Raw genomic sequence first — 24,494 nt, 5'->3', positions numbered from 1 at the left:
GTCTTGCTGCGTCTCATTTCGCCTACTTATACTATGGCCACATTTACACATAGCCGGGTATTTAGAGAAACGAATATTTCCCCCCCTCCGTTTTCAATAATAACATCGTGCACACAACCCGCATAAATACGCCATCGAGCGCCATCATAACTATGCCAAACCTATGGGCGGCAGTGTAGGGAGAAGGATAAAGCCATGCAAGCCAATCAGAATCCTCAGAATCGACAAGAGAGAACCTAAAACCCCGTTTCTCCCATACTGTCTATGGTTTCTCCCAGTTGACACGACAACATATAACCGGCGTTTGCAGAAATCTCCACTTTGGCCGGAGTTTTTAGAAATAATCGTTTTCTGGGATAAAAACGGCGTTTTCGTGTAAATGACAGGCCAAAACGCAGATAAATATCTGCGTTTTCCCATCGTGTAAACGGGGCCTATGACTTAAAATAATGTACTGTTTTTGTGAAGAAAAAGTACATACTTATGAGTGTGTAACAGAAGTGTAGACAAGCTTTGGAACATACTATCACATCATAAAATAGCGTCTTTAACGGTTGCTCTCTGTCGCTTAGTTACACGTGTCCTGTCACGTACACTGACCTGTAATTTATCTTGTCAAAGATAAAATCCTCCACATTTAGTTTAGTTTCCTACTGTATCGGAGAGAAATGCAGAAGCACGTTGATCTGCCAGTCCCGGGTCTTTCATGCAGAGACTCTCCTCATATTGATGCACAATGATGCATTTAAAAGTTAATGGCCTAACAGATCTTTATAAAAGTTTACATTGTTGTTGCAGATGAAATATAACACGGATAACATTACATAACTATTTTAATCAGTTTAAATGTTGATTATTGGTCACCCAAACCCCTTTATCTAAACCTCTCTACTTAACCATCGGTCGTGCACATCCGCCATGTTTTGTAGTTTTCTCAACACTTTTAAATCGTGTTTGTATTTCTGAACGGAATCCTCCTCCAAAGCGCAATGGGTTGTGGGCAATATTAGCCGTTATAGTGAGCACGGATCCACACATAGAAAATCAACCAGAAATAGTAGACCATCCGGAGACTTCTGGCATACTCTTTTCAACATACTATGCTTTGGGAGACAGTTATTTTAATCTCTCATACTGTTTATGATAAATAGTATGGACATTGAGATGCAGGGTCAGTCTCTCTTATTTGATAAAAGGGTTGTATCCGAAATCGCATACTTCTCTACTATATAGTTGGCGAAAGAAGTATGTTAGAATTTGCAGTACTGATAAAAGAGTAGGCAAAAAGTACCTGGATGATCTACTACTTCCAGCGAGATTCTGAAGTGTGCATACGATGGACACTTTACTATCCCATGAGGCACCAGGAGAGGATTTGTGAATGGCAGTGAAGCGACAACTGATGCTGGAAGGTCACATGACACATGACAACATCGTGGATATAGTATATACTGTACATGTATGGATTTCATTCATACTACACAGAACATACTTTTAAGAGGTCGTGAAGTAATTACTAATTCAAAATTAGTACCTACTCAAAAGAGTATGTGATTTCGGATGTAACCATTGAGCGGACATTTACATGACACCATTTTCAACCAAAAAGAGACAACGTTTTATGCATTTTGGCCATTTATTTACATAAATACAGAGTTTTGGAGACCTAAAATCACAAACATATAAAAACTGGTTTCAAAGTGCAATTTTTTGAAAACGATACCATTATTTTCTTTGTGTAAACAACAAAAACTCAAATATGTTAAAACTGTGAAGTTATGCGCATGTGTATTACGTGTTCAGTCTATAGGAGCGTAGTGCTTCTTTACAAAGTGTCATTGCCAACTACTGGCCTGGCAGCAGAATGCAGTGTTTTTAATCATTGTCACGGATCCATGTGAGCGGGGACTGTTTTGACAATGTTTGTTTGTAACAGCGTCCGAAATCACGTAGTGTCCGAGTAGGAACTACATATAAATTTACTTTACGACCATTCAAGAAAATTATCCTCTCTATATAGTATGAAATTCAGACATACTACATTTTCCATGTTATTGTCTTGTGACCTACCAGCACCAATTGCGTCACTTTACTGGTATTCATAAATCCTCTCCAATGGCCTAATGGGAGAGTGAAGTGTCCATTGAATGCACACTTCAGAAATTTCAGAGAAGTAATAGGTCATTCGTGGACTTTACACCTACTTTTTTTTTCAAAAACTACAAATTCAGACAATATTTTGGCATATTGTATTACTGCATACAACATAATAGGGAAGTACTTTATGATACAGCTTAGGACTGAAAACCACTGCATTAGCAAATGGGAACACTGGAAGACTAAAGTTTAATCAACATTCACAATTTCACAAACTTGTGCATGACGGAAACTTACTGTAATCTATAAAGAACCCAAGAAGAAATGATAGATTCAATAGTCAAATACAGATCCCAGAAAGAGGGGACAGGGTGTTTAGTTTTTTTTATTACCACGAGGGCTTAGTGATCAAACTTCAGATAAAGTTTATTATAAGTATTAAGCATCACAAAATTCATATACAAACTTTGAGCACAGTAATACAATAGGGAGAACAAAAAATCCATTACAACAGCAATGCTTACGGGACAAGGTGTTCCCTGCATAGGGGTTTTAGAATTATTTGCTACTCAAATTCTTAAGAGCATCATGTATGTTTGACATTAGGATTTCTGCTGTTAAACTAAACATGTAATGTAAACTGATGGCTTCAAAAGCATATACCAATTAACCTTGGAGCTTATTGAAAATGCTCAATTTAAGATTACCTATGGAGAAGGTTCTAAACTTCTGGGACCCTATGGTTGGATGATATATGGGACTTGAAACGGTACAGTAGGACCATCACTTTCACCACATCAGCAGAATGAGGCACTTTTTGCCCAATTTAAAATATTTTATACCAGACATGAAGCAAAATGACAAGTCAGAAACAAGCAATGATTGGTTTGTCAGGTTTATTAAGAAGCTCTCTTTTGGCCTTGAACCATTACAGGACCAAGTGAGGCCTTGCCTTCCCACTGAATGCCTAGAAAGAAGAGAGCCAAGTTAGAGCACTTGAAAACAAAGCAACCTTAGAAAGAGCAAACGCTACCAACCTCCATAGGGAGAAGCATCAAATTCACCATCAGGACCACATGTTGAGTCACAGCAACCACAAACTTGGTCATTCCCATCAGCAGCAAACCACCTGCAAAAAGACAAAGACATGGAACCTCCAATACGAGCAAAGTCCACTTAAAAAAAATAAAATAAACCCAACATACCCATTGGCAAAGGAACAGGACTTGCGCTGAGCATCACTGGGTGCAGAAGCAATAGTTGCCTTCAGAATACAGGTTATGTAGATCTGCAAGGATGACAGACAAGTCACAAAACCAAAGCAGATTGTAAGAGAAATCGAATTAACTCATGATATTCGTAATACATACAGAAGGACTGCTGCCCTCCTGGAACATAAACGCCTCCAGCTGGAACTGGATCTTGTCAACCTGGGACCGAGGCATGAAGCGGGAGCTGGAAGCTGTAGTTTTGGCATCCACAAAACACCTGACGACAAAGCAATCACAAAGAGCAACTCATGAATGTCAACTGTAGACCATCAAGCAACTAGACCTTAACCATGACTCTGTACAGGATTAAGTTGCTTTTTTAAACCACTGTTGTCACAATCAATGGCCATGACCTTACCCATGATTCTCAATGAAGGAATATCTTGGAAGGGAGTTCACATCAGGTACTTGAGTGGCCACACAGCGGTCCACAAACACACGCAGAGGCACATGATTGTACTGCATCACAGATGCCTCGATGTTAATAACGCCACCCAGGAAATAGGAGTATGAAGGCCTCTGATAGGACCAATCATCTACAAAAAGAAAAATTACATCTATATAGACTTTTGGCACAGCCACAATAGCAAGGGTAAAGATTTATTTTATAGAAAGAACAAAACCTGTACCAACCCATCATGATCTTCAGGGAGAACAGCAAGACTTCTTGACCAGCCTCTGATGAGGCATAAGGGACCCATGTTGGCCTCAAGGCATCACTGCTTACATTCTGAAGCCTGCGGTTCATGAAAATACCCATTAAATGGTCTCCCAGTTGCACAGGCAGCAGAGCAGAAAGTCAGAGAGCACTTACCTTTGATAATGGCATTGAACACCAACAATTGCACCATCGGCCCGGGTAATCAGAGTACCTGCAAGCGCCTCAGGAGTGTAGGTAAGAGAAAAGGTGTAGACAACCTCCTCCTCATTCATCTGTAAAAAGATTGTGGTTACCAAGAGGGTCATCCCACAGACTTCACATACCAAGACAGTGCCCTCAGTTGATATGAATGGGAACGTGCTCGGTGCAATAGTGGAATAACTCCTAAATAAAAGCATCAAAATGTTGTTGGTTTGCAGGGTTATTTAAAGGCAAGTAGTAAATTCAGGATTTCCACATTAAAATAAATGGTCCTAGCTGCCATGGCATAGCATTTTGACAACCAAGTAAACTGACTTTCCTTGAAAGATTTGGACTATCCTCCGCCAAACCAATATAACCCATTAAGATTTATGAGCTCTTACCATCAGCACACTGTTACAGTCCTGTAATTCATACTCAAAGATGAGCACTCTTGACCCAGGATCCTGACCAACAACAGGACATCCACCTAAAGACAGGCCAGTTGGCTGGATCAACTGACCATTGCTGAAAAAGTCCTGCTGGACCTCTACGAGAACCCGGTTCTCGCCACATTGAACCGCTACGCTGCTGGGAGTCACGGGTTGCCTCAACTGGAAGTCCACCGCCAACTCGCTCTGCACCTCGGGAACAATGGGATACCTCCAATCCAAAGGCTTCAATGGACCCTGCAACAGCTGCTTCTCCTGAAGGCCAAAAGGCTCCTGTGCAAGGCTTTTGAAGTCAGGACCCAAAGGACTCTGAAACTGAGAAGCCACTTGCAAAGGGTTCCAGAGGCCTAGAGGAGAAAGGCCAGGACTTCTGGAAGCTGGATCTGATTTAGGCCCCATGCTTCTTGGACTAGGACTGTACCTCAAACTTCCCCAGACATCAGGCAGATCAAATGCAACTACCAAAACCAACACTAACACACCTTTCAGGAATCCCATACTAAAAAACAGTGACTCAAACACCTCAACATACACCAGTGCTTGGCTTTGCTATTTTGTACAGCTTTGAACTAAGTTGGCTCCACCCCTTTTACCTTAATTGATTACCTTTGATTGTCCTCTGGACCTGTAGAGTTTATGCATTTTGGGGACCCACGCTCTTCACATTTTGTCTTGCTGTGTCTCAATTTGCCTACTTATACTATGACCTAAAAGTATGTACTGTTTTTGTGAAGAAAAAGTACATACTTTTGAGTGTGTAACAGAAGTGTAGACAAGCTTTGGAACATACTATCACATCAAAAAATAGCGTCTTTAATGGTTGCTTTCTGTCGCTTAGTTATATGTGTCCTGTCACCTAAACTGAAATGCAGAAGCACGTTGATCTGCCAGTCCCGGGTCTTTCATGCAGAGACTCTCCTCATATTGATGCACAATGATGCATTTAAAAGTTAATGGCCTAACAGATCTTTATAAAAGTTTACATTGTTGTTGCAGATGAAATATAACACGGATAACATTACATAACTATTTTAATCAGTTTAAATGTTGATTATTGGTCACCCAAACCCCTTTATCTAAACCTCTCTACTTAACCATCGGTCGTGCATGTCCGCCATGTTTTGTAGTTTTCTCAACACTTTTAAATCGTGTTTGTATTTCTGAACTGAATCCTCCTCCAAAGCGCAATGGGTTGTGGGCAATATTAGCCATTATAGTGAGCACGGATCCACACATAGAAAATCGACCAGAAATAGTAGACCATCCGGAGACTTCTGGCATACTCTTTTCAACATACTATGCTTTGGGACACAGTTATTTTAATCTCTCATACTGTTTAGGATAAATAGTATGGAGATTGAGACGCAGGGTCAGTCTCTCTTATTTAATAAAAGGGTTGTATCCGAAATCGCATACTTCCCTTCTATATAGTTGGGGAAAAACAATATTTGACAAAAGAAGTGTGTTCGAATTTGCAGTACTGATAAAAGAGTAGGCAAAAAGTACCTGGATGATCTACTACTTCCAGCGAGATTCTGAAGTGTGCATACGATGGACACTTTACTATCCCATGAGGCACCAGGAGAGGATTTGTGAATGGCAGTGAAGCAACAACTGATGCTGGAAGGTCACATGACACATGACAACATCGTGGATGTAGTATATATGGATTTCATTCATACTACACAGCACATACTTTTTAGAAGTTGTTTAGTAATTACTAATTCAAAATAAGTACCTACTCAGAATATGTGATTTCGGATGCAGCCATTGAGTGGACATTTACATGACACTATTTTCAACTAAAAACAGACAACGTTTTATGCATTTTGGCCATTTATTTACATAACCACAGAGTTTTGGAGGGCTAAAAACACAAACATTTAAAAACGGGTTTCAAAGTGCAAGTTTTTGAAAAAGATACCATTACTTTCTTTGTGTAAACAACAAAAACTCAAATATGTTAAAACTGTGAAGTTATGCGCATGCGTATTACGTGTTCAGTCTATAGGAGCATAGTGCTTCTTTACAAAGTGTCATTGCCAACTACTGGCCTGGCAGCAGAATGCAGTGTTTTTAGTCATTTTCACGGATCCATGTGAACGGGGATTGTTTAGACAATGTTGTTTGTAAGCGAAACTTTTCAAAATAGAAAATCTTTCCATTTTTAGTACATTGTTGTGTATACATAACCTACACTTAGATCATTAGCCAATAACTCCTTTAACTGAACTGATGAATTTAACAAGCCTGATTCAAAAAGGAAGACACAGAAAATTTGCAGATTTGTGAGTCCCAAGGACCAGCGCTCAAAAATCAGCTTCTGAAATCACTACTGTCTGAATAGGTACTACATTCAAATTTACTTTGCGACCATAAAAAAAAATGATCCTCTATAGTATGAAAATCAGACAGACTATCTTCCATGTTATTGTCTTGTGACCTACCAGCAACAGTTGTGTCGCTTTACTGGTATTCGTAAATCCTCTCCCCTTGCCTCATGGGAGAGTGAAGTGTCCATTGAACGCACACTTCAGAATTTTCACAGAAGTAATAAGTAATTCATGGACTTGTGACCTACTGTTTTTCAAATACTATGTATTCACACATTTTGGCATACCATATTTCTATACTCCATAGAAGTAAAGTACTTGATTTCTGACAGCTCAGAACTGAAAACCACTGCATTAGCAAATGAGAACACTGGAAAGTCAATACGACTAAATTTTAATCTACATTCAAAATTTTACAAACATGCTTGTGCACGACAGAACCTTACTGTAATCTAAAAAGAACCCGAGTTGAAATGATAGACTAGAGATTCATAAATACAGATCCCAGAGAGAGGGGGCAGGGTCCAGGGTGTTTAGTATAACCAAAAGGGCTTAGAGATCAAACATCAGATAAAGTTTATTATAAGTAAAGCATCATAATATTCATATACAAACTTTGAGCACAGTAATACAATTTGGAGAACAAGTCCATTACATCAGCAATGCTTATGGGACAAGGTGTTCCCTGCAGAGAGGTTTTAGAATTATTTGCAAAATTCTTCAGAGCATAATGGATGTTTTTCTCATCAGCAATTCTGCTGTTAAACTAAACATGTAATGTAAACTGATGGCTTCAAAAGCATATACCAATTAACATTGGAGCTTATAGTAGCTGCATTTAAAATGCTCAATTTAAGATTACCTATGGAGTAAGTTTTAAACTACTGGAACCCTATGGTTGTATGGGACTTGAAAAGGTACAGTAGGACCATCACTTCACCACATCAGCAGAATGAGGCACTTTTTGCCCAATTTAAAATATGTTAAAATGGTCATGAAGCAAAATGACAACAGGAACAAGGATTGGTTTGTCAGGTTTATTAAGAAGCTCTCTTTTGCCCTTGAACCATTACAGGACCAAGTGAGGCCTTGCCTTCCCACTGAATGCCTAGAAAGAAGAGAGCCAAGTTAGAGACTTGAATAAAAAAACAACCTTAGAAAAGAGTAAACCCTACCAACCTCCATAGGAAGAAGCAGCAAATTCACCATCAGGACCACATGTTGAGTCACAGCAACCACAAACTTGGTCATTACCATCAGCAGCAAACCACCTGCAAAAAGACAGTCATGGAACCTCCAACATGAGCAAAGTCAGCTTAAAAAATAAACCCAACATACCCATTGGCAAAGGAACAGGACTTGTGCTGAGCGTCACTGGGTGCAGAAGCAATGGTTGCCTTCAGAATACAGGTTATGTAGATCTGCAAGGATGACAGACAAGTCACACAACCAAAGCAGATTGTAAGAGAAATCAAATTAACTCATGATATCCGTAATACATACAGAAGGACTGCTGCCCTCCTGGAACATAAACGCCTCCAGCTGGAACTGGATCTTGTCAACCTGGGACCGAGGCATGAAGCGGGAGCTGGAAGCTGTAGTTTTGGCATCCACAAAACACCTGATGACAAAGCAATCAGAAAGAGTAACTCGAATGTCAAATACAAAACCAAGCAACAAGACCTTACCCATGAGTCTGTGACAAAGTGGCTACAAAAAGCAACTTGAACAGTCCTACCAGATCAAGGGCCATGACCTTACCCATGATTCTCAATGAAGGAATATCTTGGAAGGGAGTTCACATCAGGTACTTGAGTGGCCACACAGCGGTCCACAAACACACGCAGAGGCACATGATTGTACTGCATCACAGATGCCTCAATGTTAATAACGCCACCCAGGAAATAGGAGTATGAAGGCCTCTGATAGGACCAATCGTCTACAAAAAAAGAGATTATTTATTTTTTATATATATATATATATATATATATATATATATATATATATATATATATATATAGCACAGCCACAAAAGCAAGGGTAAAGATCTTTTATTGAAAGAAAAAACCTGTACCAACCCATCATGATCTTCAGGGAGAACAGCAAGACTTCTTGACCAGCCTCTGATGAGGCATAAGGGAGCCATGTTGGCCTCAAGGCATCACTGCTAACATTCTGAAGCCTGCGGTTCATGAAAATACCCATTAAATGGTCTCCCAGTTGCACAGGCAGCAGAGCAGAAAGTCACAGAGATCGCTTACCTTTGATAATGGCATTGAACACCAACAATTGCACCATCGGCCCGGGTAATCGGAGTACCTGCAAGCGCCTCAGGAGTGTAGGTAAGAGAGAAGGTGTAGACAAGCTCTTCCTCATTCATCTGCAAAAAGATTGTGGTTACCAAGAGGGTCATCCCACAGACTTCACATACCAAGACAGTGCCCTCAGTTGATATGAATGGGCACGTGCTCGGTGCAATAACTCCTAAATAAGAGCATCAAAATGCTGTTGGTTTGCAGGGTTATTTAAAGGCAAGTTGTAAATTCAGGATTTCGACATTCAAATAAATGGCCAGCTGCCATGGCATTGCAATTGACAACCAAGTAGACGACATTTCCTTGAAAGATTTGGACTATCCTCCGCCACACCAAAATAACCCATTAAGATGTAGGAGTTCTTACCATCAGCACACTGTTGCAGTCCTGTAATTCATACTCAAAGATGAGCACTCTTGACCCAGGATCCTGACCAACAACAGGACATCCACCTAAAGACAGGCCAGTTGGCTGGATCAACTGACCATTGCTGAAAAAGTCCTGCTGGACCTCTACGAGAACCCGGTTCTCGCCGCATTGAACCGCTACGCTGCTGGGAGTCACGGGTTGCCTCAGCTGGAAGTCCACCGCCAACTCGCTCTGCACCTCGGGAACAATGGGATACCTCCAATCCAAAGGCTTCACTGGACCCTGCAACAGCTGCTTCTCCTGAAGGCCAAAAGGCTCCTGCGCAAGGCTTTTGAAGTCAGGACCCAAAGGACTCTGAAACTGAGAAGCCACTTGCAAAGGGTTCCAGAGGCCTAGAGGAGAAAGGCCAGGACTTCTGGAAGCTGGATCTGATTTAGGCCCCATGCTTCTTGGACTAGGACTGTACCTCAAACTTCCCCAGACATCAGGCAGATCAAATGCAACTACCACAACCAACACTAACACACCTTTCAGGAATCCCATACTAAAAAAACTGTGACTCAAACACCTCAACATACACCAATGCTTGGCTTTGCTATTTTGTACAGCTTTGAACTAAGTTGGCTCCACCCCTTTTACCTTAATTGATTACCTTTGATTCTCCTCTGGACCTGTAGAGTTTATGCATCTTGAGGACCCACGCTCTTCACATTTTGTCTTGCTGCGTCTCAATTCGCCTACTTATACTATGACCTAAAAGTATGTACTGTTTTTGTGAAGAAAAAGTACATATTTTTGAGTGTGTAACAGAAGTGTAGACAAGCTTTGGAACATACGATCACATCATAAAATAGCGTCTTTAATGGTTGCTCTCTGTCGCTTAGTTACACGTGTCCTGTCACGTACACTGACCTGTAATTTATCTTGTCAAAGATAAAATCCTCCAAATTTAGTTTAGTTTCCTACTGTATCGGAGAGAAATGCAGAAGCACGTTGATCTGCCAGTCCCGGGTCTTTCATGCAGAGACTCTCCTCATATTGATGCACAATGATGCATTTAAAAGTTAATGGCCTAACAGATCTTAATAAAAGTTTACATTGTTGTTGCAGATTAAATATAACACGGATAACATTACATAACTATTTTAATCAGTTTAAATGTTGATTATTGGTCACCCAAATCCCTTTATCTAAACCTCTCTGCTTAACCATCGGTCGTGCACATCCGTCATGTTTTGTAGTTTTCTCAACACTTTTAAATCGTGTTTGTATTTCTGAACTGAATCCTCCTCCAAAACGCAATAGGTTGTGGGCAATATTAGCCATTATAGTGAGCACGGATCCACACATAGAAAATCAATCAGAAATAGTCATCCGGAGACTTCTGGCATACTCTTTTCAACATACTATGCTGTGGGACACAGTTATTTTATTCTCTCTTACTGTTTAGGATAAATAGTATGGACATTGAGATGCAGGGTCAGTCTCTCTTATTTGATAAAGGGTTGTATACGAAATTGCATACTTCCCTACTATATAGTTGGCGAAAGAAGTATGTTCGAATTTACAGTACTGATAAAAGAGACAAAAAGTACCTGGATGATCTACTACTTCCAGCGAGATTCTGAAGTGTGCATACAATGGACACTTTACTATCCCATGAGGCATCAGGAAAGGATTTGTGAATGGCAGTGAAGCAACAACTGATGCTGGAAGGTCACACGGCACATGACAACATCGTGGATGTAGTATATGTGGATTTCATTCATACTACGCACACAATCATACTACACAGAACATCCTTTTAAAAGGTTGTCAAGTCAAGTCATTTATATAGCGCTTTTAACAATGTAGATTGTTTCAAAGCGGCTTTACAGTGAAAAACTGATAATTTAAGGTAACAAAGATTGTTTAGGCTTTATAGCGGTTCTTGAATAAAGATATTTTCCAGCTAAAGTTAGTTTTGATTGATTCACTTGTCGCAACGATCATTAGTTTAATTACTAATTCAAATTTAGTACCTACTCAATAGAGTATGTGGTTTCGGATGCAACCATTGAGCGGACATTTACATGACACCATTTTCAACTAAAAAGAGACAACGTTTTATGCATTTTGGCCATTTATTTACAACATAATAGGGAAGTACTTGATTTCTGACACAGCTTAGGACTGAAAACCACTGCATTAGCAAATGAGAACACTGGAAGACTAAATTTTAATCAACATTCACAATTTTACAAACTTGTGCATGACGGAAACTTACTGTAATCTAAAAAGAACCCAAGAAGAAATGATAGATTCAATATTCATAAATACAGATCCCAGAGAGAGGGGATGGGGTGTTTAGTTTTTTTATTACCACAAGGGCTTAGTGATCAAACTTCAGATAAAGTTTATTATAAGTATTAAGCATCACAATATTCATATACAAACTTTGAGAGCACAGTAATACAATAGGGAGAACAAAAAATCCATTACAACAGCAGTGCTTATGGGACAAGGTGTTCCCTGCATAGAGATTTTAGAATTATTTGCTACTCAAATTCTTAAGAGCATCATCTATGTTTGACATTAGGATTTCTGCTGTTAAACTAAACGTGTAATGTAAACTGATGGCTTCAAAAGCATATACCAATTAACCTTGGAGCTTATTGAAAATGCTCAATTTAAGATTACCTATGGAGAAAGCTCTAAACTACTGGGACCCTATGGTTGGATGGTATATGGGACTTGAAAAGGTACAGTAGGACCATCACTTTCACCACATCAGCAGAATGAGGCACTTTTTGCCCAATTTAAAATATTTTATACCAGACATGAAGCAAATTAACACGTCAGAAACAAGCAAGGATTGGTTTGTCAGGTTTATTAAGCTCTCTTTTGCCCTTGAACCATTAAAGGACCAAGTGAGGCCTTGCCTTCCCACTGAATGCCTAGAAAGAAGAGAGCCAAGTTAGAGCACTTGAAAACAAAGCAACCTTAGAAAGAGCAAACGCTACCAACCTCCATAGGGAGAAGCATCAAATTCACCATCAGGACCACATCTTGAGTCACAGCAACCACAAACTTGATCATTCCCATCAGCAGCAAACCACCTGCAAAAAGACAAAGACATGAAACCTCCAATATGAGCAAAGTCAGCATAAAAAAATAAAACCAACATACCCATTGGCAAAGGAACAGGACTTGCGCTGAGCGTCACTAGGTGCAGAAGCAATAGTTGCCTTCAGAATACAGGTTATGTAGATCTGCAAGGATGACAGACAAGTCACAAAACCAAAGCAGATTGTAAGAGAAATCAAATTAACTCATGATATTCGTAATACATACAGAAGGACTGCTGCCCTCCTGGAACATAAACGCCTCCAGCTGGAACTGGATCTTGTCAACCTGAGACCGAGGAATGAAGCGGGAGCTGGAAGCTGTAGTTTTGGCATCCACAAAACACCTGACGACAAAGCAATCACAAAGATCAACTCATGAATAGTAAGTCAACTCAACTCACTAGTAAGTCAAAGTCCAAATCACATTCTTTGCTGTCCCAAATTAATTGATATAAGTACCAGTGTAGAACACTATATAGAAACTGTGTCTATTCCTCGTTTAGTGAGGCCAAACAATAAATCTACTGTAGGATCTAAGAAAAATCTAATTGTGATTAAACCAGAAAATCTCAATATTAGTGAACAAAAACAATTTCTAAAGCTAGGTCTTCTAAACATTAGATCGCTTACATCTAAGGCGGTTATTGTAAATGAAATGGTCACTGATAATAGCTTCGATGTACTCTGCCTTACTGAAACCTGGCTTAAACCAAATGATTATTTCGGTCTTAATGAGTCCACTCCACCAGGATACGGTTATAAGCATGAGCCTCGTCTGATTGGTCGTGGCGGCGGTGTTGCAATAATCTACAGAGATATTCTTAATGTTACTCAGAAAACAGGTCACAGGTTTAATTTGTTTGAAGTACTTGTATTAAATGTTACGCTCTTAGATGTAAGAAAGAAATCCCCATTATCTCTAGCCTTGGGTACTGTATATAGACCGCCAGGGCCTTACGCTGATTTCCTAAAAGAGTTTGCAGATTTTCTCTCAGATCTATTGGTCAATGTCGATAAGGCAATAATTGTTGGAGATTTCAACATACACGTTGATAACACAAATGATGCGTTAGGGGCTGCGTTCACAGATTTATTAAACTCCTTTGGGGTCAAGCAAAACGTTAGTGGTCCCACTCATCGTCTTAATCATACTCTAGATTTAATTATATCATATGGAACCGATCCAACCGATATAGATATTATACCGCAAAGTGATGATGTCACTGATCATTACATGGTAACTTGCATACTACGTACTGCTGAAATGTGTCATGTTGCGCCGCGTTATCGACCAGGCAGAACAATCCTTCCAACTACTATAGATAGATTCTTGAATAGCTTACCTGATCTATCTCAGCTTCTCAGTGAACCCAAACAAACAGATGAGCTAGAGGAAATGACTAGCAGTATGAGCAACATTTTCTCTAGTACATTAGAAACTGTTGCACCAATTAGATTAAAAAAGGTTAGAGAGAAAACTAAAGCACCATTGTACAACAGTGCTACGCATGTTATCAAGAGAGAAACTCGTAACTTAGAGCGCAAATGGAAACAAACTAATTTAGAGGTCTTTAGAATCGCGTGGAAAGACAGTATGTCACGTTATAAAAAGGCTCTAAAAGCAGCCAGGGCTGAGCATCTCCGCAAACTAATAGAAAATAACCAAAACAATCCAAGGTTTTTATTTAACACTGTGGCTAGATTAACAAATAAACAGACATCACCTGAACAAAATATTCCGTTACATCTTAATAGTAATGATTTCATGAATTTCTTCACTGAGAAAATAGAAAGCATCAGAAACACAATTGTAAATGTACAATCTTTGACAGCGTCTTATGATTCAGCCTCAATTATCGCCCCTCAAGAACAACTACAGCGCTTTACAACTATAGGACAGGAAGAGCTAAATAAACTTATTACTGCATCTAAACCAACAACATGTTTATTAGATCCAATACCCAGTAAACTACTGAAAGAAGTGTTACCTGTAGTGGAAGAGCCTCTTCTCAATATTATTAACTCGTCTCTATCTTTAGGACATGTTCCAAAAACATTCAAGTTGACAGTTATAAAACCTCTTATTAAGAAACCACAATTAGATCCAAATAACCTAGCAAACTACAGACCCATTTCAAATCTTCCATTTATGTCTAAAACACTAGAAAAAGTTGTCCGCTCAATTGTGCTCTTTCTTGCAAGAAAACGATATCTATGAAAAATTTCAGTCAGGATTCAGGCCACATCATAGCACAGAAACTGCGCTGGTTAAAATTACAAATTATTTACTTTTAGCTTCTGACCAAGGCTGTATCTCAATACTAGTTTTACTCGATCTTAGTGCTGCGTTTGACACTATAGATCATAAAATACTCTTAGATCGACTTCAAAATTACACTGGTGTTCAGGGACAGGCATTAAGCTGGTTTAGATCGTACCTATCAGACCGTTACCATTTTGTTCATTTAAATGGGGAAAAATCAAAGATAACATCAGTAAATTATGGAGTGCCGCAGGGATCTGTATTAGGCCCTCTGCTATTCTCAATTTATATGCTGCCACTTGGTAATATTATAAGAAAACATGGAATAAGTTTCCACTGTTATGCTGATGACACTCAATTATATATTTCATCACGACCAGATGATAACACTAAATTATCTGAAATGACAGAGTGTGTTAAAGATATAAAATATTGGATGACGTGTAATTTTCTTCTATTAAATTCAGATAAAACGGAGGTATTACTGATTGGTCCAAAAAACTGCCCACAAAACCTCTTACAATACAACCTTAATCTAGATGGACGTCCTGTTACTTTATCCTCTACAGTAAAAGATCTGGGTGTTATACTGGACCGCAACTTGTCTTTTGAAAATCATATTTCAAATGTCACAAGAACAGCCTTTTTCCACCTTAGAAACATTGCTAAGCTACGTAATATGCTATCAGTTTCTGATGCAGAAAAGTTAGTTCATGCATTCATGACCTCGAGACTAGATTACTGTAATGCTTTATTAGCTGGTGGTCCTGCATCCTCCGTAAACAAGCTACAGTTAGTCCAAAATGCAGCCGCTAGAGTTCTTACTAGGTCAAGAAAATATGATCATATAACACCAATTTTATCATCTCTACACTGGTTACCTATTAAGTTCCGTATCAACTACAAAGTATTGTTACTGACCTATAAAGCCCTAAATGGTTTAGCTCCTGTGTATTTAAGAGATCTTCTATCGCCATATAATCCATCGCGCTCTTTAAGATCGCTAAATTCGAGGCTTCTGGTCGTACCTAGGATAACTAAGTCCACTAAAGGAGGGAGGGCGTTTTCACATCTAGCTCCTAAACTCTGGAATAGCCTTCCTGATACTGTCCGAGGCTCAGACTCGCTCTCCCAGTTTAAAACTAGATTAAAGACGCATCTCTTTAGCCAAGCATTCACATAATGCATCTCATATCTTTTATACTACAGTTAAATCAGATCAAATGCATTCATATTATGAACAGCAGCTACGCTAATTATTTCCCATCTGCCTTTGTTGTTATCTCGGGACGCCTGTCCCTATAACTCAAATAGAGTTCGTCAGCTCCAGTTATGTATCCAGCCTCTCATGGAGACTTCAGATGCCCCAACGCCTGTGATGAGACGACTCGACGCCTGTGAAGAGACGACTCAACGCCGGCGATATGTTATGCCCAAAATTTTATGGTTAACTAACTGTATTTTGTGTGTATATTTTTGAAATGCATTTTCTGTAAAGCTGCTTTGAAACAATATGCATTGTGAAAAGCGCTATACAAATAAACTTGAAATTGAAATTGAAATGAATGTAAACTGTAGACCATCAAGCAACTAGACCTTAACCATGACTCTGTACAGGATTAAGTTGCTTTTTTAAACCACTGTCGTCACAATCAATGGCCATGACCTTACCCATGATTCTCAATGAAGGAATATCTTGGAAGGGAGTTCACATCAGGTACTTGAGTGGCCACACAGCGGTCCACAAACACACGCAGAGGCACATGATTGTACTGCATCACAGATGCCTCGATGTTAATAACGCCACCCAGGAAATAGGAGTATGAAGGCCTCTGATAGGACCAATCGTCTACAAAAAGTTAAAAAAAATTACATATTTATATAGATTTTAGGCACAGCCACAATAGTAAGGGTAAAGATTTAATTTATATAAAGAAAAAAACCTGTACCAACCCATCATGATTTTCAGGGAGAACAGCAAGACTTCTTGACCAGCCTCTGATGAGGCATAAGGGAGCCATGTTGGCCTCAAGGCATCACTGCTTACATTTTGAAGCCTGCGGTTCATGAAAATACCCATTAAATGGTCTCCCAGTTGCACAGGCAGCAGAGCAGAAAGTCAGAGCACTTACCTTTGATAATGGCATTGAACACCAACAACTGCACCATCGGCCCGGGTAATCGGAGTACCTGCAAGCGCCTCAGGAGTGTAGGTAAGAGAGAAGGTGTAGACAAGCTCCTCCTCATTCATCTGTAAAAAGATTGTGGTTACCAAGAGGGTCATCCCACAGACTTCACATACCAAGACAGTGCCCTCAGTTGATATGAATGGGAACATGCTCGGTGAAATAGTGGAATACCTCCTAAATAAAAGCATCAAAATGTTGTTGGTTTGCAGGGTTATTTAAAGGCAAGTAGTTAATTCAGGATTTCCACATTCAAATAAATGGCCAGCTGCCATCGCATAGCATTTTGACAACCAAGTAAACAGTTTTCTTGAAAGATTTGGACTATCCTCTGCCACAACAAAATAACCCATTAAGATGTATGAGTTCTTACCATCAGCACACTGTTGCAGTCCTGTAATTCATACTCAAAGATGAGCACTCTTGACCCAGGATCCTGACCAACAACAGGACATCCACCTAAAGACAGGCCAGTTGGCTGGATCAACTGGCCATTGCTGAAAAAGTCCTGCTGGACCTCTACGAGAACCCGGTTCTCGCCGCATTGAACCGCTACACTGCTGGGAGTCACGGGTTGCCTCAACTGGAAGTCCACCGCCAACTCGCTCTGCACCTCGGGAACGATGGGATACCTCCAATCCAAAGGCTTCACTGGACCCTGCAACAGCTGCTTCTCCTGAAGGCCAAAAGGCTCCTGTGCAAGGCTTTCGGGACCCAAAGGACTCTGAAACTGAGAAGCCACTTGCAAAGGGTTCCAGAGGCCTAGAGGAGAAAGGCCAGGACTTCTGGAAGTTGGATCTGATTTTGGCCCCATACTTCTTGGACTTTGATTGTACCTCAAACTTCCCAAGACATCAGGCAGATCAAATGCAACTACCAAAACCAACACTAACACACCTTTTAGGAATCCCATCCTAAAAAACTTTGACTCAAACACCTCAACATACACCAGTGCTTGGCTTTGCTATTTTGTACAGCTTTGAACTAAGTTGGCTCCACCCCTTTTACCTTAATTGATTATCCTTGATTCTCCTCTGGACCTGTAGAGTTTATGCATCTTGGGGACCCACGCTCTTCACATTTTGTCTTGCTGCGTCTCATTTCGCCTACTTATACTATGGCCACATTTACACATAGCCGGGTATTTAGAGAAACGAATATTTCCCCCCCTCCGTTTTCAATAATAACATCGTGCACACAACCCGCATAAATACGCCATCGAGCGCCATCATAACTATGCCAAACCTATGGGCGGCAGTGTAGGGAGAAGGATAAAGCCATGCAAGCCAATCAGAATCCTCAGAATCGACAAGAGAGAACCTAAAACCCCGTTTCTCCCATACTGTCTATGGTTTCTCCCAGTTGACACGACAACATATAACCGGCGTTTGCAGAAATCTCCACTTTGGCCGGAGTTTTTAGAAATAATCGTTTTCTGGGATAAAAACGGCGTTTTCGTGTAAATGACAGGCCAAAACGCAGATAAATATCTGCGTTTTCCCATCGTGTAAACGGGGCCTATGACTTAAAATAATGTACTGTTTTTGTGAAGAAAAAGTACATACTTATGAGTGTGTAACAGAAGTGTAGACAAGCTTTGGAACATACTATCACATCATAAAATAGCGTCTTTAACGGTTGCTCTCTGTCGCTTAGTTACACGTGTCCTGTCACGTACACTGACCTGTAATTTATCTTGTCAAAGATAAAATCCTCCACATTTAGTTTAGTTTCCTACTGTATCGGAGAGAAATGCAGAAGCACGTTGATCTGCCAGTCCCGGGTCTTTCATGCAGAGACTCTCCTCATATTGATGCACAATGATGCATTTAAAAGTTAATGGCCTAACAGATCTTTATAAAAGTTTACATTGTTGTTGCAGATGAAATATAACACGGATAACATTACATAACTATTTTAATCAGTTTAAATGTTGATTATTGGTCACCCAAACCCCTTTATCTAAACCTCTCTACTTAACCATCGGTCGTGCACATCCGCCATGTTTTGTAGTTTTCTCAACACTTTTAAATCGTGTTTGTATTTCTGAACGGAATCCTCCTCCAAAGCGCAATGGGTTGTGGGCAATATTAGCCGTTATAGTGAGCACGGATCCACACATAGAAAATCAACCAGAAATAGTAGACCATCCGGAGACTTCTGGCATACTCTTTTCAACATACTATGCTTTGGGAGACAGTTATTTTAATCTCTCATACTGTTTATGATAAATAGTATGGACATTGAGATGCAGGGTCAGTCTCTCTTATTTGATAAAAGGGTTGTATCCGAAATCGCATACTTCTCTACTATATAGTTGGCGAAAGAAGTATGTTAGAATTTGCAGTACTGATAAAAGAGTAGGCAAAAAGTACCTGGATGATCTACTACTTCCAGCGAGATTCTGAAGTGTGCATACGATGGACACTTTACTATCCCATGAGGCACCAGGAGAGGATTTGTGAATGGCAGTGAAGCGACAACTGATGCTGGAAGGTCACATGACACATGACAACATCGTGGATATAGTATATACTGTACATGTATGGATTTCATTCATACTACACAGAACATACTTTTAAGAGGTCGTGAAGTAATTACTAATTCAAAATTAGTACCTACTCAATAGAGTATGTGATTTCGGATGTAACCATTGAGCGGACATTTACATGACACCATTTTCAACCAAAAAGAGACAACGTTTTATGCATTTTGGCCATTTATTTACATAAATACAGAGTTTTGGAGACCTAAAATCACAAACATATAAAAACTGGTTTCAAAGTGCAATTTTTTGAAAACGATACCATTATTTTCTTTGTGTAAACAACAAAAACTCAAATATGTTAAAACTGTGAAGTTATGCGCATGTGTATTACGTGTTCAGTCTATAGGAGCGTAGTGCTTCTTTACAAAGTGTCATTGCCAACTACTGGCCTGGCAGCAGAATGCAGTGTTTTTAATCATTGTCACGGATCCATGTGAGCGGGGACTGTTTTGACAATGTTTGTTTGTAACAGCGTCCGAAATCACGTAGTGTCCGAGTAGGAACTACATATAAATTTACTTTACGACCATTCAAGAAAATTATCCTCTCTATATAGTATGAAATTCAGACATACTACATTTTCCATGTTATTGTCTTGTGACCTACCAGCACCAATTGCGTCACTTTACTGGTATTCATAAATCCTCTCCAATGGCCTAATGGGAGAGTGAAGTGTCCATTGAATGCACACTTCAGAAATTTCAGAGAAGTAATAGGTCATTCGTGGACTTTACACCTACTTTTTTTTTCAAAAACTACAAATTCAGACAATATTTTGGCATATTGTATTACTGCATACAACATAATAGGGAAGTACTTTATGATACAGCTTAGGACTGAAAACCACTGCATTAGCAAATGGGAACACTGGAAGACTAAAGTTTAATCAACATTCACAATTTCACAAACTTGTGCATGACGGAAACTTACTGTAATCTATAAAGAACCCAAGAAGAAATGATAGATTCAATAGTCAAATACAGATCCCAGAAAGAGGGGACAGGGTGTTTAGTTTTTTTTATTACCACGAGGGCTTAGTGATCAAACTTCAGATAAAGTTTATTATAAGTATTAAGCATCACAAAATTCATATACAAACTTTGAGCACAGTAATACAATAGGGAGAACAAAAAATCCATTACAACAGCAATGCTTACGGGACAAGGTGTTCCCTGCATAGGGGTTTTAGAATTATTTGCTACTCAAATTCTTAAGAGCATCATGTATGTTTGACATTAGGATTTCTGCTGTTAAACTAAACATGTAATGTAAACTGATGGCTTCAAAAGCATATACCAATTAACCTTGGAGCTTATTGAAAATGCTCAATTTAAGATTACCTATGGAGAAGGTTCTAAACTTCTGGGACCCTATGGTTGGATGATATATGGGACTTGAAACGGTACAGTAGGACCATCACTTTCACCACATCAGCAGAATGAGGCACTTTTTGCCCAATTTAAAATATTTTATACCAGACATGAAGCAAAATGACAAGTCAGAAACAAGCAATGATTGGTTTGTCAGGTTTATTAAGAAGCTCTCTTTTGGCCTTGAACCATTACAGGACCAAGTGAGGCCTTGCCTTCCCACTGAATGCCTAGAAAGAAGAGAGCCAAGTTAGAGCACTTGAAAACAAAGCAACCTTAGAAAGAGCAAACGCTACCAACCTCCATAGGGAGAAGCATCAAATTCACCATCAGGACCACATGTTGAGTCACAGCAACCACAAACTTGGTCATTCCCATCAGCAGCAAACCACCTGCAAAAAGACAAAGACATGGAACCTCCAATACGAGCAAAGTCCACTTAAAAAAAATAAAATAAACCCAACATACCCATTGGCAAAGGAACAGGACTTGCGCTGAGCATCACTGGGTGCAGAAGCAATAGTTGCCTTCAGAATACAGGTTATGTAGATCTGCAAGGATGACAGACAAGTCACAAAACCAAAGCAGATTGTAAGAGAAATCGAATTAACTCATGATATTCGTAATACATACAGAAGGACTGCTGCCCTCCTGGAACATAAACGCCTCCAGCTGGAACTGGATCTTGTCAACCTGGGACCGAGGCATGAAGCGGGAGCTGGAAGCTGTAGTTTTGGCATCCACAAAACACCTGACGACAAAGCAATCACAAAGAGCAACTCATGAATGTCAACTGTAGACCATCAAGCAACTAGACCTTAACCATGACTCTGTACAGGATTAAGTTGCTTTTTTAAACCACTGTTGTCACAATCAATGGCCATGACCTTACCCATGATTCTCAATGAAGGAATATCTTGGAAGGGAGTTCACATCAGGTACTTGAGTGGCCACACAGCGGTCCACAAACACACGCAGAGGCACATGATTGTACTGCATCACAGATGCCTCGATGTTAATAACGCCACCCAGGAAATAGGAGTATGAAGGCCTCTGATAGGACCAATCATCTACAAAAAGAAAAATTACATCTATATAGACTTTTGGCACAGCCACAATAGCAAGGGTAAAGATTTATTTTATAGAAAGAACAAAACCTGTACCAACCCATCATGATCTTCAGGGAGAACAGCAAGACTTCTTGACCAGCCTCTGATGAGGCATAAGGGACCCATGTTGGCCTCAAGGCATCACTGCTTACATTCTGAAGCCTGCGGTTCATGAAAATACCCATTAAATGGTCTCCCAGTTGCACAGGCAGCAGAGCAGAAAGTCAGAGAGCACTTACCTTTGATAATGGCATTGAACACCAACAATTGCACCATCGGCCCGGGTAATCAGAGTACCTGCAAGCGCCTCAGGAGTGTAGGTAAGAGAAAAGGTGTAGACAACCTCCTCCTCATTCATCTGTAAAAAGATTGTGGTTACCAAGAGGGTCATCCCACAGACTTCACATACCAAGACAGTGCCCTCAGTTGATATGAATGGGAACGTGCTCGGTGCAATAGTGGAATAACTCCTAAATAAAAGCATCAAAATGTTGTTGGTTTGCAGGGTTATTTAAAGGCAAGTAGTAAATTCAGGATTTCCACATTAAAATAAATGGTCCTAGCTGCCATGGCATAGCATTTTGACAACCAAGTAAACTGACTTTCCTTGAAAGATTTGGACTATCCTCCGCCAAACCAATATAACCCATTAAGATTTATGAGCTCTTACCATCAGCACACTGTTACAGTCCTGTAATTCATACTCAAAGATGAGCACTCTTGACCCAGGATCCTGACCAACAACAGGACATCCACCTAAAGACAGGCCAGTTGGCTGGATCAACTGACCATTGCTGAAAAAGTCCTGCTGGACCTCTACGAGAACCCGGTTCTCGCCACATTGAACCGCTACGCTGCTGGGAGTCACGGGTTGCCTCAACTGGAAGTCCACCGCCAACTCGCTCTGCACCTCGGGAACAATGGGATACCTCCAATCCAAAGGCTTCAATGGACCCTGCAACAGCTGCTTCTCCTGAAGGCCAAAAGGCTCCTGTGCAAGGCTTTTGAAGTCAGGACCCAAAGGACTCTGAAACTGAGAAGCCACTTGCAAAGGGTTCCAGAGGCCTAGAGGAGAAAGGCCAGGACTTCTGGAAGCTGGATCTGATTTAGGCCCCATGCTTCTTGGACTAGGACTGTACCTCAAACTTCCCCAGACATCAGGCAGATCAAATGCAACTACCAAAACCAACACTAACACACCTTTCAGGAATCCCATACTAAAAAACAGTGACTCAAACACCTCAACATACACCAGTGCTTGGCTTTGCTATTTTGTACAGCTTTGAACTAAGTTGGCTCCACCCCTTTTACCTTAATTGATTACCTTTGATTGTCCTCTGGACCTGTAGAGTTTATGCATTTTGGGGACCCACGCTCTTCACATTTTGTCTTGCTGTGTCTCAATTTGCCTACTTATACTATGACCTAAAAGTATGTACTGTTTTTGTGAAGAAAAAGTACATACTTTTGAGTGTGTAACAGAAGTGTAGACAAGCTTTGGAACATACTATCACATCAAAAAATAGCGTCTTTAATGGTTGCTTTCTGTCGCTTAGTTATATGTGTCCTGTCACCTAAACTGAAATGCAGAAGCACGTTGATCTGCCAGTCCCGGGTCTTTCATGCAGAGACTCTCCTCATATTGATGCACAATGATGCATTTAAAAGTTAATGGCCTAACAGATCTTTATAAAAGTTTACATTGTTGTTGCAGATGAAATATAACACGGATAACATTACATAACTATTTTAATCAGTTTAAATGTTGATTATTGGTCACCCAAACCCCTTTATCTAAACCTCTCTACTTAACCATCGGTCGTGCATGTCCGCCATGTTTTGTAGTTTTCTCAACACTTTTAAATCGTGTTTGTATTTCTGAACTGAATCCTCCTCCAAAGCGCAATGGGTTGTGGGCAATATTAGCCATTATAGTGAGCACGGATCCACACATAGAAAATCGACCAGAAATAGTAGACCATCCGGAGACTTCTGGCATACTCTTTTCAACATACTATGCTTTGGGACACAGTTATTTTAATCTCTCATACTGTTTAGGATAAATAGTATGGAGATTGAGACGCAGGGTCAGTCTCTCTTATTTAATAAAAGGGTTGTATCCGAAATCGCATACTTCCCTTCTATATAGTTGGGGAAAAACAATATTTGACAAAAGAAGTGTGTTCGAATTTGCAGTACTGATAAAAGAGTAGGCAAAAAGTACCTGGATGAT

The 24,494-nt window shown here is 40.0% G+C and overlaps 4 protein-coding genes across 4 annotated transcripts; all 4 read right to left on the bottom strand.

Annotated features, from left to right (window-relative positions):
* Positions 1–2,222: 2,222 nt before the first annotated feature.
* Positions 2,223–5,270, bottom strand: LOC307008992 (zona pellucida sperm-binding protein 3-like). Its single transcript, XM_079632362.1, has 8 exons — positions 4,614–5,270; positions 4,183–4,301; positions 4,002–4,105; positions 3,727–3,904; positions 3,468–3,585; positions 3,303–3,385; positions 3,135–3,226; positions 2,223–3,064 (listed from the first exon to the last, which is right to left on the bottom strand). Exons 1-8 carry the CDS (start codon positions 5,157–5,159, stop codon positions 2,997–2,999), a joined length of 1,308 nt encoding a protein of 435 aa, XP_079488488.1. The 5' UTR covers positions 5,160–5,270; the 3' UTR covers positions 2,223–2,996.
* A 2,105-nt stretch (positions 5,271–7,375) lies between these two features.
* Positions 7,376–10,397, bottom strand: LOC307009855 (zona pellucida sperm-binding protein 3-like). Its single transcript, XM_079634021.1, has 8 exons — positions 9,676–10,397; positions 9,256–9,374; positions 9,073–9,176; positions 8,756–8,933; positions 8,498–8,615; positions 8,333–8,415; positions 8,174–8,265; positions 7,376–8,102 (listed from the first exon to the last, which is right to left on the bottom strand). The coding sequence occupies exons 1-8, from the start codon at positions 10,252–10,254 to the stop codon at positions 8,035–8,037; spliced, it is 1,341 nt and encodes a 446-aa protein (XP_079490147.1). The 5' UTR covers positions 10,255–10,397; the 3' UTR covers positions 7,376–8,034.
* Positions 10,398–11,748: 1,351 nt separating this feature from the next.
* LOC307009854 (zona pellucida sperm-binding protein 3-like) lies at positions 11,749–18,315 on the bottom strand. The gene is made up of 8 exons (XM_079634020.1): positions 17,608–18,315; positions 17,181–17,299; positions 17,002–17,105; positions 16,720–16,897; positions 13,012–13,129; positions 12,847–12,929; positions 12,685–12,776; positions 11,749–12,614 (listed from the first exon to the last, which is right to left on the bottom strand). Exons 1-8 carry the CDS (start codon positions 18,145–18,147, stop codon positions 12,550–12,552), a joined length of 1,299 nt encoding a protein of 432 aa, XP_079490146.1. The 5' UTR covers positions 18,148–18,315; the 3' UTR covers positions 11,749–12,549.
* A 2,225-nt stretch (positions 18,316–20,540) lies between these two features.
* LOC307009853 (zona pellucida sperm-binding protein 3-like) lies at positions 20,541–23,588 on the bottom strand. The gene is made up of 8 exons (XM_079634019.1): positions 22,932–23,588; positions 22,501–22,619; positions 22,320–22,423; positions 22,045–22,222; positions 21,786–21,903; positions 21,621–21,703; positions 21,453–21,544; positions 20,541–21,382 (listed from the first exon to the last, which is right to left on the bottom strand). The coding sequence occupies exons 1-8, from the start codon at positions 23,475–23,477 to the stop codon at positions 21,315–21,317; spliced, it is 1,308 nt and encodes a 435-aa protein (XP_079490145.1). The 5' UTR covers positions 23,478–23,588; the 3' UTR covers positions 20,541–21,314.
* Positions 23,589–24,494: the final 906 nt, after the last annotated feature.

This window comes from Phoxinus phoxinus (assembly GCF_949152265.1).
Source record: "Phoxinus phoxinus genome assembly, chromosome: 13".
Lineage (NCBI taxonomy): Eukaryota > Metazoa > Chordata > Actinopteri > Cypriniformes > Leuciscidae > Phoxinus > Phoxinus phoxinus.
This window is presented reverse-complemented; position numbering and strand designations above follow the sequence as displayed.